This window comes from Cladophialophora immunda (genome assembly GCF_000835495.1).
Source record: "Cladophialophora immunda strain CBS 83496 unplaced genomic scaffold supercont1.1, whole genome shotgun sequence".
Lineage (NCBI taxonomy): Eukaryota > Fungi > Ascomycota > Eurotiomycetes > Chaetothyriales > Herpotrichiellaceae > Cladophialophora > Cladophialophora immunda.
In genome coordinates, this window is record NW_015622541.1 from 4657884 (window position 1) to 4674383 (window position 16500).

Consider the following 16500-nt stretch of genomic DNA (forward strand, 5'->3'; position numbering starts at 1 on the left):
ACGTGGAGGACAAGAACACAAGATACCATACAACAAGACGGACTTGTACCAGCTGGTGTTGGCCAAACCGCTGACGCCAGCACCTGGATCTACATGTGTCCTCACGATGTCGATCCCTTCACATTCAATGACGGCGGAGATTAGAAAAAATTATATCGCTTGACGCGCACGTGAGAATACGCACTCAAAAGGACTCACCCCTTGCGACCCGCTTCTACTCCTTCTCCGTGGCGATGACGCTGAGATTCTGTCCCGCCGGCGCAGCAAGCCACAGCTCGTGCATATCCATACTCTCGTCCGAGACAGGTCCAGCGAAACGAAGATCGAACCGGTGGAACAAGGCCGCAAGAATCACACGCAGTTCCATGTAGGCCAGGTGGATGCCGATGCATTTGCGCGGGCCGTCAGCCCCGAACGGGACATAGAGATGGCGCATTTCCGGTGTCTCGTCCAGCCAACGTTCGGGCCAGAATCGGTCTGGGTCTGGGAAGACATCGGGTTGCCGATGGGTTGTGTATGCCTGGATCGAGACGATGGTCCCCCCGGGAAGGTCATAGCCGCCGAGCTCTGCGCCTTGCGGAGGGACGTATCGAGGCGTTGAGCCTGGCACTGACGTGTCGATCCGGAGGCCCTCTTTGATGATACAGTTGAGATAGGTGAGGCCGTCGAGCTTGGAGTGTGGCGGCACCGCGCGACGGTCGTCGGTTCCCAGTGCTTCGTCAAGCTCCTCGTTCAGCTTCCGGTGGATCTCGGGGTTTGAAAGGATGCGCCAGACGATCCAAGTCAGCGACGACGACGTCGTGTGAGAGCCTGCGAGGATGAAACTCGTCGACTGGATATTCAGATCGTCTTCCGGGAGAGGTTGGTCGTTCTCGTCTCTGGCATTGATCATCTTCTGCAGCAGATCTTTGCGTTCCCCCTTATGCTCCAAGCTCTTATATTCTCGCACAATCCGCGTGCCTCTCTGAAACCCGCGGACGCTACAAGCCTCGGCGTCACGGACAAATTTGAAGGGCGCCCAGCTGGCGTACCGATTCAGCCACCCGAAATGCCAGCGGACCGGCTCGATGGTCAACGAGCCGTACATGTCCTGGATGTACGGGTTCTCATCGCCCTTGTGCAGCATGTCGAACCCGATTCCGAAGGACAGCTCGCAGATGATATCCATGGACAGGTAGTGCCACCAATCATAAAGGTTACTAGCCTTGCCGGCCTCGCCCTCTGCAGCAATGAGTTTCATGCACTCGAGGACGTTCCGGGCGATGATGTCCTCGTATTCGGTGATTGTGGACATGGAAAACAGATGCGCCAGCTCGCGGCGTCGTTTGGCGTGGGCCTTGCGGTCCGACATGGTAAAGAGCTCCGGGATGCCTCGCAGCTGGTAGGTGTAGAAGGCCGTCTTGGTGAACTCGGAGTTGACGCCATAGATGGGCGCGATCGCCTTGCTGTCCGAGGTCGAGATCTCGTCCGGGGCAACGCGCACCCAAGGCCCGTGCTTGAGGTGAAGGTCGTGAATGGTCTTTGCACGGACCCCGCGCCAGGTCTTGTACACCAGCCACCATTTGGTGTAGACGGCGTACCAAGGACCTGGGACCTTGCGCAGGGGCGAGAAGTACCAGGGATAGAGGAGCCAATAGATGGCAAGGGCAGGCAAGAGGACTTCCGCGAGCCGGACAGCGACTTCAAAGCTGAGCAGGCCCATACTGATTGGGGGAGGGGGACTTGAACGATCTGTCCGCTTTCTGTTTGACGGAGTGTTGTTTTCTTTTGTGTGTCCAGAAGATAGAAAGCGTCCCAGGGTCGAGAGAGGGAGAGAACAATTCTCGATCACAGCGAGGCGGTGAAGTGCATGTACCAGCTACATGTGACGGGGTGGCTGCCACTTGGTATATACCTACGTACCAAGTACGTACCTACATACCTGCCCTTACCCTCTTGACGCATCTCCCCTCGTTCAAACATCTTCGCCCGGGTCCCTGCCGCCAGCCCGGCATCCCCCCGCTGCAGCCAATCTCGATCTAAAGATTCGTTTTCAGCGAGCTGCGTGGTGAGGAGTCAAGGGAACATGCAGTCCTGTCCAATGGGGGGACGTTGATGAGTACGTACAGGCTTGCGTTCTCACTCCGCCTTTGTCCGCGCCACATCCGCCCTCGCAGCTGCACATGACGATGTCTGTTGGGCAACAAGATGGGCTTTGCTTGTTTGGCCCGGTCGGGTGTGAGAAAGGCGGGGGAGGGCCCCAGAGGGCGTCCGGGGAACTGTTCCTGCGGAGAAAATGGTTTCATGGACCCAGTATGCGGGAGGTATTCGTCCTGTGCGCTCGGAGGGTCGGCGTGGGCGCGGTGGCTTGCCGGAGTCGGTACAGCGCTTCATGGCTCACGAAGAGAGGTTGCTTCTATCTTCCAAAGATCCTCAAGCAGGCTGTTCGGACCAAGGCGTGTCAATCCAGCCATCCCATTTAGACTCCTCTGATGATGTCGTTCTCCCGGCACATTTTGAGCTGTATAGAGCGGACTCTGCATCGAGTGATATAAACGTAGGCACTGGGGACGGCACGGCAAGCACGAGACGCTGATGATCAGCCTAAAACTCGCAGCATTCCGCCTTTCTGCGCAGCCTTGGGTTGAGTTTGTATCATTTCAACCTTGTAGAGACGGTTCTAAAGGCATCTACAGATACTTTTCTGCCGAAGAGCGACCAGACTTTCGAACTCTCGGCAATACAGTTATATCGGCTCCGCTTCATACTTGACAGTCTCGAACGACACCAAGGCCCAACGCAGTGGGAAAGGTCCAGCAGGGAACGATCGGCACCGGCAGGATTTTGTCCGGGAACCTGTCGTGGATTCTTTCCATTCCTCCATCAGATGGTTCAGGGTCGGTTCGTCTTGAAGTCTCAGCATTGGCGATGGAGCCCTTGGAGGGTCCCGGAACTGAGGACACACCGATGTAGTGTACTTCCATCATGTTGGGAGCTCAGCTGGCATGTGATGTTACAGGTGGAAACCCCTTCGTCAAGTCGAATGGCCAGAGCAATTTGACCCTTGGAGGAAATGGTCGCCGTTAGCGACATCGATCACTCGAAGCTCACGAGAAGAACTTCTGAATCGCCAGCACAACTTCATCGGGGGCTTGCTCCGGAATGTAATGCCCCGAGTCAATGCTGTGCCCTTCGACAGGCACATCTGCTGCGGTGACCTTTTTCCACTCGGACACTGCGTCAAAGCACTTTTCAATGACCCCGTGACGACCCCAAAGAACCATCAACGGGCATTGGACGAGCCTGTTGTTTTCGAGATCTTCTCTTGCCTCATCCATATCCAAGGACGCACTTGCTCGATAATCCTGGCACATGGCATGCACGATTGCCGGACCTCCAAGATTGCGCACATACCGATCGAAACATTCGGGCTTGAAGATGTCCAGTCCGCTGGCTTGTCTTCCACCCATGAACATCTCGGCAAATCGTCTGGGATTTTGGGATATTGTGGTTTCTGGAAGTGGTTCTTTCTGAATCAAGAAGAACCAGTGGAAGTAAGACCTCGCAAATTCGAAGTTCGTCGATGTGTACATGGCCAGAGTGGGACAAATGTCGAGCAAAATCGCCTTTTTCACTTTCTGCGGATAGTCGACACACAGCTTGTGCGCGACTCTTGCCCCCCTGTCATGTGCACAGATCCAAAACGTATCAAAACCGAGCGTTTCCATTACCATGACACAGTCTCTCGCCATTGCGCTCTTTGCGTAATTTGGCAGGTCCCGCGGGGTAGACGACTCCCCATATCCGCGAAGGTCAAGGGCGACTATGTCGAACTGCGATCGCAGCTGACTAGCAACAGCATCCCAGATGTGGTGAGTCTGTGGGAAGCCATGGAGAAGAAGCAGAGGCGGGAGGTTGTGCCCACCGTTTTTGCTCTTGACACCATGTATTGTCACCTCAGGCGACGTCTGCGTGGTGATGTCGAACGTCTCGAAGCCCTCGAACATGACTTAGCGACCTGCTGCTGTCCAAAAGCAGTTTGGCGACAAGTCTCTGCTTTATCCTTCCCATCTTCCATGGCATATATCAGCAATGCCTCTGGCTTCACTCCGAGCTCGTGGGCCATGGGGCCGGCGGCGCATAAAAGATTGTCCGATCGGATAATCTTCTCTCCGCAACTTGACTAATCGCACGTTGGTCAGTCTTGGTTGTCCGCACCTCATCTTGATGAGAAGAACAATTTTATGCCGACGCCGACCGCCCAAAGCCAGCAGACCTGCTCGAGGCAAACCCACTCCTGACAAGATCGCTTGCGGGCCTGTCCTGTTGCGCTAGCCCATGCCTCAGCCTAAACCCTCGTCCGACAGTGCTTCGGGCTCCAGAAGCCGCTCTGCTTGCTATGCCTGTAGGGCAAGGAAACAGAAGGTCAGTCGTCGGCTCTTGCGATGAGTTCATTGCATTACCGGGGATTTGAACTCTAGGGATCGATATTGACGAAGCTCCCTAGTGCGATGGCAACAGGTCCGTTGCTACCATGAATTCCTGGTCCTCGCTTTTCCAGAGGTGTGGTACTGACGGCTTCAAGACCCATTTGCAGCCGTTGTAGAAGTCTAGCCCAGACCTGTTCATGGCCGAGAAGTCAGAAGAGGTCAGTGGTTCTGGAATGGCTGTGATTTTTAGGGAGCCCGGTGAATGATGGCCCTGCTGACTTCCCCCGGGCAACAGAGGTCCCGCAAAAGGCTATATCGAAGCGCTTGAGATACGACTGAAAGAGACCGAGCGCGTGCTGTGGCGAATTCTTGCGGCTTGCCCACAAGAAAGCTTGACAGTGGCCTTCTCTTCCGAAGTCCAAGATCGAATACCGCAACTCCTGACCGTCGGGACCTTGAGCACCACCGAGGAGAAGAAGTCCGCTATCGCGTTTTGGGAGCAATTTCCTCTGCATACCATCGACGACGTGGTTGTGTGGAAGGAGCAAGTCGAGAATCCGTCTTCAATGGAGATGACAAGCTTTGGAGAGAATCAAGAACAGCAATCGCACCTGACGAACACTCCGAGCGAAGCACAAGATCAAGAATCACTCTCCCCAATGGACGAAGACACGGCCCAGACATTCGGAGCGATGGTGTCAGATCCTCAAGACCTTGCTGCCACTTCCTCCCGTACGGCTCAGGTGCCCGGTGTACGCCATCGACGGTCTTCCACCTCTGTAGCTAATCCAGGCACCGCAGGTGGCAAATTTTCCTTCTCTAAAGAGTTTCAGGACACTTTCCTTTGGTGAGAGGATGTCATCGAAACGGGGTGACAGAATCTGAAGTCGTTAGACATACAGAAGCCTCTCTTTTGCTCAAATCTTTGGGGTGCCCCAAGTGGCCCAGCTCTGCATGTTGCCGGAGCCGTTCGCCATCGCCTCCCATCCGATGTTACCAAAGGCTCCAGAATTATTTGGGTACAGATCGTCCGAAACTGGCAGGCCGAGGAACTCAAAGTCGTCCATTGTTGGGTATTGTCCGTTGCTGAAACCAAAATCCGGTCCTGTGTATTCGAGAATCGGGAACATGGGCCCGCTGTTGAGGCTGGGCAGTTGATACGAGTCGGCGTCAAAGTCTTGGTTGATTGTTTGAGACTGACTCGAGCGACCGTTCGTCGTGTCAGGCAACTCGCTTTGGTGTTGCTTCTGTCCTTGCTGGCCCCGACTGGTCCTCTTCCTTTTCCTGGAGGGTTCACTCGATTCAGTGAAGGGGAGCTGCGCAGCAGTTGGTTCTGTTGGCCCTCCGGCTGCGGCTGGCATTGAAGTTCCAGTGCCAGCCATGTTGGAGGATGAGGGAGAGGCCAGGACACTCTGCCCCCTGTTATATTGTGCTGTCAGGTTCTCCAACAGGGACTGGAGGGCTTCTGCACAGTGTCTCGCATTGTTCCAGCTCTTTGCCATCGCCGAGAGATTGCGAATGGAATCCTCAATTTCTCTGCCTAGCGTTAGCACATATTCAGAAGTGCGAAGACTCCGCTCACCTTTGCGCTTTGCTGAATGGATATCGTTTCAATGTGCAAGCAAAAGCCAAAACCAGCCCTGCCATCCACGTTGCTGATAGCATTCCGGGCCAAGATACAATCAAGCCGCGGTCGTGTTGACGCCTCGAGGTCGTGATAATCTGTCGGCTTGCTGCAATGCATGTCTGCAGACTCGATTTGAATTCTAGGGACTTTGGCGAGAGGGACAGAAACGGACGGTTACTGAGAAGCAAGAGATGATTGTACAGTACTGAAAAGAAGAAGGTGAAAGTCCGGGCTAGTTTCACTCCGTCCCCGGTATACTCGTCCTGTAGTTCCTGAGGCAGGCCATTCCACCACGCGTGGACGTTTGACTGAAGCTCCATCATTCGTTCTGCATTTATCATCCGGTTTTGAAGCGAGATGTGGAATATCTGGACTGCCTGGCCGGTGAGCCGGCAATAGAGCACATAATGGCCCAGGATCTGGGAGCTTTGGGATGGCTGCGAAAAACTGGCGTCCATCGAGGGATCCAAACTGGGAGACTCTGGATCCGAGCCGGTCGCGGGGCCGCCAGCCTGTTCTGAGGTCGTGGGTTCTTCTGAGCGCGAGTCACGCCTGTGATGGCCGCGAGGCAGATGAGCTAGGAGTGCCTCGGCGGGCAGGCGACTGATGGACTGCTGGCTTGCCTTGACCGGTTTGTGAAGCTCGTCCATGCCCGGGATGCAAACGTCCAGGTCGGAATCTTGAATGCCCAGAGGATGGCCCAGTGCTTGACTCAAATAGCGATCCAGCACGTAGGCGGTCCAGAAGATCCTCTTCCGCAGTTCGCACTCGTGAGGTGACAGCTGGGGATACCGGAAGGCGCATCGGTGGAAACCTGCGTGGTACATCACCCGCGTCAGGGTTCCTCCTATCGTCGACGCCGCCCGCAGGGACATGGTCGCCACGAGATAGAGCTGAGCGGCCACCAGAGCCTGTAATGAGAGGTTGTCGTGGTTGCTGGCAACGTACCCCAGAAGGGAGAGCAATTTAGCGGGGGAATCCAGTCGCGATTCTGGGGCAAGAGTTCCATCGGGCTGGTCAAGCGCCGCAATGTTGAAGATGCATTGGCAGATGATGGCGTGGCATAAACGGTTCCTCAGTGAAAGCTTCCGCTGCCCGTCAGTCTCGTACAGGCCGCGGATGGTTTCGAAGAGGGTCGGCCCATGTAGAAATGGGAACAGAGGATGCCAGTTCTTGAGGTAGAGCACTAGAAGCTCCCTGGCGGACTCTTGTTCTGGCGCAATCCCCAGTCCATGCCCCTTGACGCCGTAGGAGTTCGGCCCAGTTTCGTTCTCAATGAGGACCCTCATTCCCGCGCTCTCGTGGTCCAGCTGCATGGGGGTCTCTGGATCGACGAGCCGACTGTCGACCGAGCCAGGGTCATTCTGTGCCGATGGGTCATTGGAAGCCAGCGTCTTGGAGTTGTAGGCCGATCGAGCAAAGGCGCGAAAGACGGTGTTGACGAAAAAGACGCCGCTCGCGCTGCCAATGAACTCCGTCTTTTCGGGCGACGAGGCGGTAAACGACCCTATCTCGATCGGCGCGATTGATTTGGACGACATTATGGGCACTCGAGAGGGAGCATGCCATTCGAGCGCAAGCCTGGACTTGGAAAAGGGTAGAGGTGGGATTCAAGACCGGGAAGATATTTTGGTTTGTCTGACTGACGTTGCGGCTAAAAAGGCTGGTGACGGTAGATTTTCGGATCACGAGCTGAAGCCACCACAGCCATCGAACGACCACGAGGCTGGTATACTGCATCGATGTTGCATCTATTGCGACGTGCTTATAGCTAGAGCTTAAGTTTGCAGGGTCTTTTTTAATTTACGATCGAGGAAAGTCATATATTGAGTTCTATCCTGACAAAGACCATAGATCGAGGACCTCCCGCCTGTGACTTCAGCGGCGACAGCGAGACCTAAATTGGTGATACCCCAACAGCATAAGCTCATTCGGCATCAAGGTTCACTGCTATCGTACGACATGGGGTTCAGTAAGCATATGCAAGTCCACCATCCCCGGCGCTGGCTTTCAATTTCTTGTTTTCCGCCATCAACCAGATCTTCAATCCCCATGCACAAATGACTGTTCCAGTTGCGAAGCCAGCATTGGCTCCCATGGCAGGTAGGTATCGTGGACCGTCTGAACTTGGATACAGATATGGAGTGTAAATATAGGATGCATTGGCCACGATGTTGACGAACCCCAGGGAAATCGCTTTCTTTTCTGCTGTTTGTCCGAGTGTCGCAGACACCCATCCGAGGATGCATGAGTTGACGGAATAGACACCGGCCGAGAACAGGAAACACGCTACATATCGAGCAGCCGTGTTAAGAGTCGCCGCTGCTATGGCAAAGCCGGACACCCCTATAGCCATTCCAGCGGTGATGTGCCACGTCCGCTCATTGAATCTTCCAGAGCTGAGCGCAAGGAGGGGCCCAAAAATCGCTGCAAACACAAATGGCGGACATGTCAGGACTAAAGTGACTGTGCGGTCGAATCCGAGGGTACCAACCACCGTGGGGAAGAAGTTGTTGAATCCGGCGGAAGAGAGATGGAGATTTTGCATCAACCCCAGAAGATAGAGGCGCGGGTCAGAAAATGCGATTTTCAAGTTCTGGAGAGCACTTTGAGATTCCGTTCTCTCGACAGTATCCCGAGCAATCCTCTCTTGGGCTATTGCCATCTCACCTTCGGAAAGCCAGCGTGTCGACGAGGGATGGTCTGGCAACGCCCACATAGACAGTAGCGCAATGCCGAACGTGACGACTCCTTCGATAATAAATAGCCTCATCCACAAGTTAGCGAGTGTCAGAAAGATTCTATCGAGTCTCTCACCATCTCCAGCCTTCGATTCCGTGCGCTCCGTCAATTGTAGAAAATATGGCAGCCGCAATCAACCCAGAGAATGCTGTGGAGAGAATATTCGCCGAATACAAAATTGCAATACGTGTAGCAATCTCTTTTCTCGTGTAGAAGATCGACAGGAGGAACAGAGCACCCGGGTAGACTGTAAAGATCAGCAACACTTCCTCGTCGTATACTTGATGAGCACTCACAAGGGGCTTCAGCGACTCCCAGGAAGAAGCGAGCAATGACGAGCCCGCGGTAATTCTGGACCAAGGCAGTACATGCTGAGCATACGGCCCATAGAGCCATGCAGCAGCCCATGTAAATCGACGGTCGAATCTTTTTGGATGCCATGAGCATGTTTGATGGCAGCTGCATCAACAGGTATCTGTGGTTCAGTCAGCGGACATTGACCATCGAAGCTCAAATAATTCCATTTTACCCAACAAAGAGAATCGAAATGCAGGTGTTATATTGGGAGCCTGTAAGGCCGATATCGTCTTCCAACCCATTGAGGCGGGCTGACGCAATTGCGTTCTTGTCCAGCTTCGCATATAGTTAGCTAAGTTCTCATTGCACTGGATCTCACTCACATAGTTCAAGAAATACATCGCCCAGATCATAGGCATGATTCGGCAGTCGAGCTTTCGTACAAGGGCAATCTCCGCAGGATCGGTCTTGCTTGCTGCTCCAGAGTAATCATACGTCTTTGAAGCCGAGAGCTTCTCTAGGGCGACCTCGTCATCAATCAGCTCATCATGAGCCTTCTCCACGCCCAAGGACGTCTCAACGGCCTTAGAATGCATGCTGAATTGAATAATTGTGCAGTTTGCCCACTCAGATACGGATTTGCCAGGGGAGAGTATAGAGGGATGGAAAATGCCTTGGCGAAGGCGTATCAATGGTTTTTATAAGTCAGGACTGGAGGCGGTGGAACGAGAAACCCCGGGTCCGCCCCCATGGGGTTGTGCGGTGAATTCGAATTGCTGCTTGAAATGTGTGCAGCCGGCGGAAGCATGAATCTGATTTTCGGTGTTGAGTTTACGCGAACAGGATCATTCCACGCTTCCATCGGATATGATTAGGAGTTGACGCAATGTTGTTCCAAGCAGCTGTTTTGCCAGGAGAGATATCAAGACTGGCTGGCACTTGTTGACGGCTGTTTACACCTCTGACAAAGTATTTGGAGTGAGGGTCTGAGATCAACCGACTGGAGGAGGCGGAGACAAGATCGTAGTGTAGCTCACGGAGCAGCATGCTTCAATCGTGATTTGATTCGGTTCTGACTCTCCGCCAAACATAGCGTGCCTGTTCCTGACCCGAAGAATGTTTTGATACGTTCTGGAACCTTTCTTTCGCGATCAATTGTGCCCGAAGGGGATGGGGGTTGCCGGCCGTCCCCGGGTAATTTTCTGGCCGCACCCTCGTTGCTTGATGTCTCCAAACCCGCAATGTGATGATAGGCTCCGAGGTGAATGTAAACATCTCGCTCAACATACTGCTTTGCTCTAGTCACAGAGGAGGAGGTGTTTCGGTGGGCAACAGTGGAGGGTAGGATTGTGTCAGGATCCAAACCACAGCTCGCTCCATTTTCGTGGCTTTTCAGGTGTAGAAGCTGCTCGCTTGTACCCATGTTCTAGCCAGGGGTGTGGGACTTGAGCGATCCGGCTCACAGGGCAAGCAATTTCTGAATGTTGATTCAATATGCTTCGGAATCTCGTGGATTCCTTGTCGACGAATAAATACATTTGGGTGGGTTAATGCGCGAACGTACAACGGTGCGTCATAGCAGTCATCAAGCGCATCCTTCAATATGCGGAGAAGCGCAGTTTCTGCCACCACAAAATCTGCTGCCCGTCGCACCCATTGCCGACATCCGACTCAACCATTGTCCCAATTGCTAATGATTGCCTGTGTCCGATTGCCTCTTCTGGAGCGGAGCCTTCTGGTCCGCTTCCTTTTCAGACTGGTGCTTGTTGGTACCAAAGACGTCCTCTCTCCAGAACCTCAATTTGACATCGCATGCTATGGAATGACGCACCCTCACAGCTCAAGCTTCAAGCATGGATGCCTCGCTGACTCACACCCTCGTTGATTCAAGCCTTTCCTGGCATCGACGGGATGGTGCAGGTGATTGTGGGCCCTGTCACCCGAGGTCAGAGGTATCACAGCCCGCGACCCAGGGTCACCTGGGAACGAACAACGAGGGTGATCACAAGGAGCAAGAAATGAGGATGATCACCGAAGGGGGATCGCATTGCAACAATTTAAACCGAAGGTAACCCTGTGGGACTCGCATTCGTCCTTTCATAGTCGCTCGACGTTGAAGAAAACCTGCCAGGACGACTTCATCATGATCAGCTTCATATCTCTGGGCTTGCTCGCTTTGGGCTCGTTGTTCGCTTTCTGCACAGCTCATGTAGGTCAATCGAATAGCAGCTACGACATGTTTTGGGGGACTTCAAGCTATTATGCCCATGGTCAGTAAAGTCAAATGAAGGCACTAGCTGTCACTCATTGATTCAGGGCTCGACGAAGCGACCCGCACCGCTTGGCTCGATGGCCTGCAGCGGGATGGAGCACGAATCATCAGGATCTGGATTAATGGTATATCGCCAGGAACTTACAAGGGCACGAATATCACGGTGACCATTCCCAACCTCGAAGAGACTGTGGGCGTTTACAACGACACCGTTCTTGATGCCATTGATGATCTCCTCATGGAAGGCCATCGTCGTGGTATCAAATTCATCATTTCCATCCATGATGGCAACGCATTCGGGCAGAACTCCTGTGACGCCTATTGTACTGAATTTGGGGGGTTTGGCCCTGCCTCTGGAACACCAATTACTCTGGGAAACTCGTTCTACACAAATCCCGCAGCAGTTGCCGCCTTTGACAACAGAATTGGTCACATCATGAACTATCAGTCACCAAATTTTAGAAAGCCCTGGGCGCAGCTGACAGAAGCAATAGCTGCATTCGATATTGAAAACGAACCCATGATCCAGGCCATCACTCAGCTTGACAGTGTTGGCCCAACATGGTTCTGTGATCGCGCAAAGCAGTTCAAAAAGTACATTGGCACCGCTCCCATTGCTGTGTCCACTGGAGGTGCTGGTGGCAGCGGAAATATCTACCAGGACTGGAACTGGAGACCATGGCTGTTTACCTGTCCAGAAATCGATTGGATCGCATTACACGGATACGATGGCGATTGGACTCAGTGGGTGCCGAACGCGACCGCTCTCGCTGCTCAACACACCAAAAAGCTGTTTGTAGAAGAATGGGGGGTCGTCGCCTCTGCGCGAGCAAACAACCTTGCCTGGAATTTCGAGAAGTTTATAGAGCTTGGCCTCAGCTGGGTATATTGGGAGCTCGTTCCGGGACCGATCAAAAGCTGCTACTGTGGTTCTGATCGCAGCAACGCTGTGTTTGAGGTTAGCGCAACATCGAACAGATATCATCCAGGTTGGCTGACTCTGAACAGGTGCAGCTTGATGGCCCAGACTATACAGGCTTTCAGACTATTGCAAATCGCACATTGACGGCAAAGTCTGCATATGACTTCTCAGCCTACCTGGCTTTGTGACAGGCGAGGAGAAAGGCAGGTCACAGCGTACACGCAAGCACCCGTATAGCCTTTTTGCCGCATGCGCATGGGTAGAAGACCAAAGATTTCAATTTCAAGTTTCTGAAGTGAGAGAACTAGCCGCTAGGCCCAAGCTTGTCACGCAAATAACTGAATATCGCTGTTATATCAGTTTGGAATGGACGCCAGAGAGCTTCGCGCCACGAACGATATCAGCCCATCCAAGGGCCGCAACCCTAGCGTCAGTAAGCTTCTATTTCACGGAATCAGCGGTCCTTCGCCATCGTGTACGACTAACTGTCCTTGTTCATTTCGCACCCCAGCCACGACCGACGTGCAGCAAAGCCATTCAGTCTCGACAAATGAAGAGGAGGACCACGGGCCGACCATATCCACTTCTCATGCAACCTCAAAGTTCTTCATCACTCCAGAGACGATTAAGCGAACGTCATACCCATCGCGTACACCCAAAGATCAACACCTGCCCATGGGGTAAGGTGACTTTCCCCTCACAAAATGGTCGGGGATCAGGCTACGCTTTCCCTATTATGGGGCGGAGGAGTGCATACTCCGTGTCCAATGCGGTAATTGATCTCCACCCACTGTATGCCCGTGCTGTCGATAGTCCTGGTCTCCGGTCGGGAAGCATATAAATTGGCAGATCGTCCTGGCTCCCAGAGTGAGGCCTAATACTATCAAATCTCTCCTGCTCAATTCATCATGGCAACACTCAATGTGAGCATACCCCTCTCCTATTCTGCCCGCTGGAAGCTGACCAAATGGTTCAGGAAAAGGAAACAGTCCATCAGCTAGAAGACTCCAAGGTTACCGCCACAGACGAGGAAATCAGCGCTGCCAATGCGGCCTTTGCTGCTGCCCTGGGTCAGAATGCCCCTAACCCATGGGGACGGGGGCATATTGCCCTTTACGGCTGCTGTCTTGTCGTGTATCTTTGTTCGACCATGAACGGTTAGTGCCAGTATTAGAATTTGGAGTGCAACAGTCTAACCCGATGAAAGGTTACGATGGCTCCCTCATGGGCAGTATAAATGCTTTACCCAACTATCTCCACTACTACGACGTTTCCGAGAATGAACAGGCGGGGACGGGGATCGTCTTTGCCATCTTCCAGGTCGGACAAATGACAGGCGCTCTGTTTGTTTGGTTGGCAGACTGGAAAGGAAGAAAGCTGCCAATATTTCTCGGCTGTGCAGGCGTGATTGTCGGGACGATCGTCACTGCCACAGCTAAGACGTGTAGGTCAACTTGCCTCACAGTGTACAGGCTGGGGCTGACATTCTCAGTGGCTATATTCATTGGTGGGCGCTTCCTGCTGTCGTTCTTCTGCACCTGGGCTACAACTGCCGCACCAATGTACGTCGTCGAGATCGCACCACCTCTGGTAAGGATGACCTCCTTCATACAGGATAAGCCATTAATCCTATGAACCAGTACCGTGGTACTGTATCCGGGCTCTATAACACCCTTTGGTATATGGGTTCAATCATCGCCACCTTTGGTAAGCTGTTCCGCGCGAAGGCCGACCAGGATCACTAACATTATTTCAGCCGTCTACGGGACGCATCTCCATTTTACTTCAAACCTAGACTGGCGGCTGCCCCTATGGCTTCAGCTACTCTGCCCGGGCATTGTTTGTCTCACAGTCTGGTTTCTTCCAGAATCTCCTCGTTTCTTGGTCGCCACCGATCGTCTCGAAGAAGCCCGCGATTTCGTTGTGAAATACCATGCAAATGGCGATAGTTCACATCCAATCGTCAACCTCGAACTCAACGAAATTCAACACAACTTACGCGATGTCCCATTGGCTTCGTGGAGCAACTTCTTTGATCTTCGTATTCTCGTCAAGTCTCGCTCGAGGCGATATCGAAGCATGCTGAATCTGGCCTGGAGTTGGTTTGGCCAGTTCTCTGGAAACAAGTGGGTATCGGTTCCCACTCTTGTGACAACCTGCTGACCATGACAGTGTGATATCTTACTATCTGCCCTTGCTGCTTACCAACGTCGGGGTCACGGACACGAACACAGTGCTCTTGCTCAACGCAGTGTATGCCTTGACTGGCTGGATTGCCGCCGCTGCTGGAGCTCGATTCCACGATGTCTTTGGACGGCGTAAAATGATGCTGGGCTCCACCTTTGGCATGATCATCTGCTTATCCATCACCGCAGGCACTGCAGCGGGATACGTCAATACCGGATCTAAAAGCTCATCCGATGCGAGCATCGCCTTTATCTACATCTTCGGTGTGGTCTTCGCCTTCGCCTACACCAGCATGCAGCCCATATACCCTGCTGAAGTCATGTCGAACGAAATGCGAGCCAAAGGCATGTGGCTCTTCCAATTCACGGCTGGCCTCGCTTCATTTGTCAACACCTTCGCCGCCCCGGTCGCCTTGAAGAACATCAAGTACTGGTTTTATGTCTTCTTCGTGTTTTGGGATTGCTTTGAGTTCCTGTTCATCTACTTCTTCTTTGTGGAAACCAAAGGGAGGACTCTTGAGGAATTGGATGAGGTGTTCGAAGCGAAGAATCCGAGGAAAGCAAGTACGATGAAAGTTATGGTGAGACGGCGAGAGATTGTGGGCAAGGACGGTGCCCGCGATGTCGAAGTCTCGAGAGTCGACCAGCTCGCTTGAATCGCTGCCTCAGTCTGGTTGTGACTTCATTCTAGCAGATTCTGCTGGAGGTTGATTTGGATGCCAGCATGGATTGGTCATGAGGAATGGATCATGGGTGTTAGCAACGTGACGGCCGCCATCCATGGAGGGACTCAATGAGGGAATATCAGGCGGGGAGGAACAGCACCAAAGATATTGTCAGGCACATTAATGAGGAACGAGCTAGCTGGAATCTGGCTACAATAGCGTTTCGTCGGTTATAACACCTAGGTTTCATTCTGTTGCGCTCTTTGCCTCGTGCATTTCTTTTTGGTACATCATGAGTAGGAGAAGATCCCGTCGACTGTGCCCACGCGTTTATACCACCTATTAGATCCTCGCTTCCAAACCAAGACACTCTCTTCTTCACGGTCACGACTCTTTTTCCCTGAATGGCGATTTCTACCCTTAGGAACTTAGGGTTAGGGACTCTCCTCGTCACTCCTATTGCTGTTGATTTTTTGTTTTTACAGGTCAGTCTCTCTTTCGATTGGACTTGAGCCGATATACATAGACTACTTGACCGGGTAGAACACCCCGCCACCGGTCGACAAAGTAGATCCTACACCAACTGTACCGATGGGCACGCCGTCCCTATGTCCAAGTCAGTTCTCAGTGTCCTCGTCGATGAACGTGCAAAGAATTTGGGCTGCGATTGCTCGTAGGCGATTGATTTGACGGTAGCACTCCGATCGCCAACTCCACAACTCCGTCGTCTCACGCGTAACTGGGCACCTCGACATTCTGCACGACGACCTTGTTATCCTTGTTGTTCGCGTAGTTGGCGTCGATGCTCGCAAACCGGATCTTGACCCACTCCTCGGCGCGGACGCCCTTCGGCGGCATCGCCCGGTTGTTGTTGCCCTCAACCTTCTCCCTGTCCAGCAGCGGACTCCGGACCGGTTCCAGCAGGGTGTCGTCGTCCGGGTTGGCGAAGTAAATGACGCCGTAGCGCGGGACGTCGCGCTGGTCCGCAGGCGGCAGCACGACCCGGTGGATCGAGCTCTCCAGGTAGCCGCCGGTCAGGAACGAGAGGGTGTCGGCGACGTTGACGGTGATGCTGCCGCGCAGCGGCCGCACCCACTTCCACTCGGTCTCGCCGTACGGCCGGACCTGCAGGGCGGCGACGGGCTGGCGCATCAGCAGCGTCAGCGAGCCGAAGTCCGTGTGGCCGTAGACGTTGTGCTCGACGCCGTGCCGCCGCATGGTCGCCAGCTCCTCGCCCGTCCGCGGGTGGTACAGCATGTACCGCAGGTGGCATTGCGACCGGGCCTCGTAGTTGTGCAGCTTCCACAGCGCCTCTTCGTCCTCCAGCTCCATGACGATCGCACACAGCACCAGCAGGCGCCGGAGCACGTGCGACGCCAT

The 16500-nt window shown here is 53.6% G+C and overlaps 6 protein-coding genes across 7 annotated transcripts; 3 read left to right on the forward strand and 3 right to left on the reverse strand.

The window, feature by feature from the left end:
• Positions 1–3086: 3086 nt before the first annotated feature.
• Positions 3087–3986, reverse strand: PV07_01363 (uncharacterized protein; the record flags this gene model as incomplete). Its single annotated transcript, XM_016387876.1, has 1 exon — positions 3087–3986. One exon carries the CDS (start codon positions 3984–3986, stop codon positions 3087–3089), a length of 900 nt encoding a protein of 299 aa, XP_016254804.1.
• A 258-nt stretch (positions 3987–4244) lies between these two features.
• PV07_01364 (uncharacterized protein) lies at positions 4245–5260 on the forward strand (the record flags this gene model as incomplete). Its single annotated transcript, XM_016387877.1, has 4 exons — positions 4245–4404; positions 4487–4500; positions 4565–4667; positions 4719–5260. The coding sequence occupies exons 3-4, from the start codon at positions 4607–4609 to the stop codon at positions 5258–5260; spliced, it is 603 nt and encodes a 200-aa protein (XP_016254805.1). The 5' UTR covers positions 4245–4404; positions 4487–4500; positions 4565–4606.
• A 66-nt stretch (positions 5261–5326) lies between these two features.
• On the reverse strand, positions 5327–7621 carry PV07_01365 (uncharacterized protein; the record flags this gene model as incomplete). The annotated part of the gene is made up of 2 exons (XM_016387878.1): positions 5992–7621; positions 5327–5945 (listed from the first exon to the last, which is right to left on the reverse strand). Exons 1-2 carry the CDS (start codon positions 7575–7577, stop codon positions 5327–5329), a joined length of 2205 nt encoding a protein of 734 aa, XP_016254806.1. The 5' UTR covers positions 7578–7621.
• A 384-nt stretch (positions 7622–8005) lies between these two features.
• PV07_01366 (uncharacterized protein) lies at positions 8006–9671 on the reverse strand (the record flags this gene model as incomplete). The annotated part of the gene is made up of 5 exons (XM_016387879.1): positions 8006–8804; positions 8854–9025; positions 9075–9253; positions 9308–9411; positions 9459–9671. The coding sequence occupies 5 exons, from the start codon at positions 9669–9671 to the stop codon at positions 8006–8008; spliced, it is 1467 nt and encodes a 488-aa protein (XP_016254807.1).
• Positions 9672–11118: 1447 nt separating this feature from the next.
• PV07_01367 lies at positions 11119–12664 on the forward strand. 2 transcript variants are annotated; one of them, XM_016387880.1, is made up of 3 exons: positions 11119–11345; positions 11392–12305; positions 12356–12664. In XM_016387880.1, the coding sequence occupies exons 1-3, from the start codon at positions 11219–11221 to the stop codon at positions 12455–12457; spliced, it is 1143 nt and encodes a 380-aa protein (XP_016254808.1). In that variant the 5' UTR covers positions 11119–11218; the 3' UTR covers positions 12458–12664. The 2 variants fall into 2 exon arrangements, with proteins under 2 accessions (XP_016254808.1, XP_016254809.1); XM_016387881.1 differs by having other exon boundaries at positions 11119–12305.
• A 572-nt stretch (positions 12665–13236) lies between these two features.
• On the forward strand, positions 13237–15325 carry PV07_01368 (uncharacterized protein; the record flags this gene model as incomplete). The annotated part of the gene is made up of 6 exons (XM_016387882.1): positions 13237–13426; positions 13477–13713; positions 13762–13859; positions 13910–13976; positions 14026–14395; positions 14442–15325. 6 exons carry the CDS (start codon positions 13237–13239, stop codon positions 15109–15111), a joined length of 1632 nt encoding a protein of 543 aa, XP_016254810.1. The 3' UTR covers positions 15112–15325.
• Positions 15326–16500: the final 1175 nt, after the last annotated feature.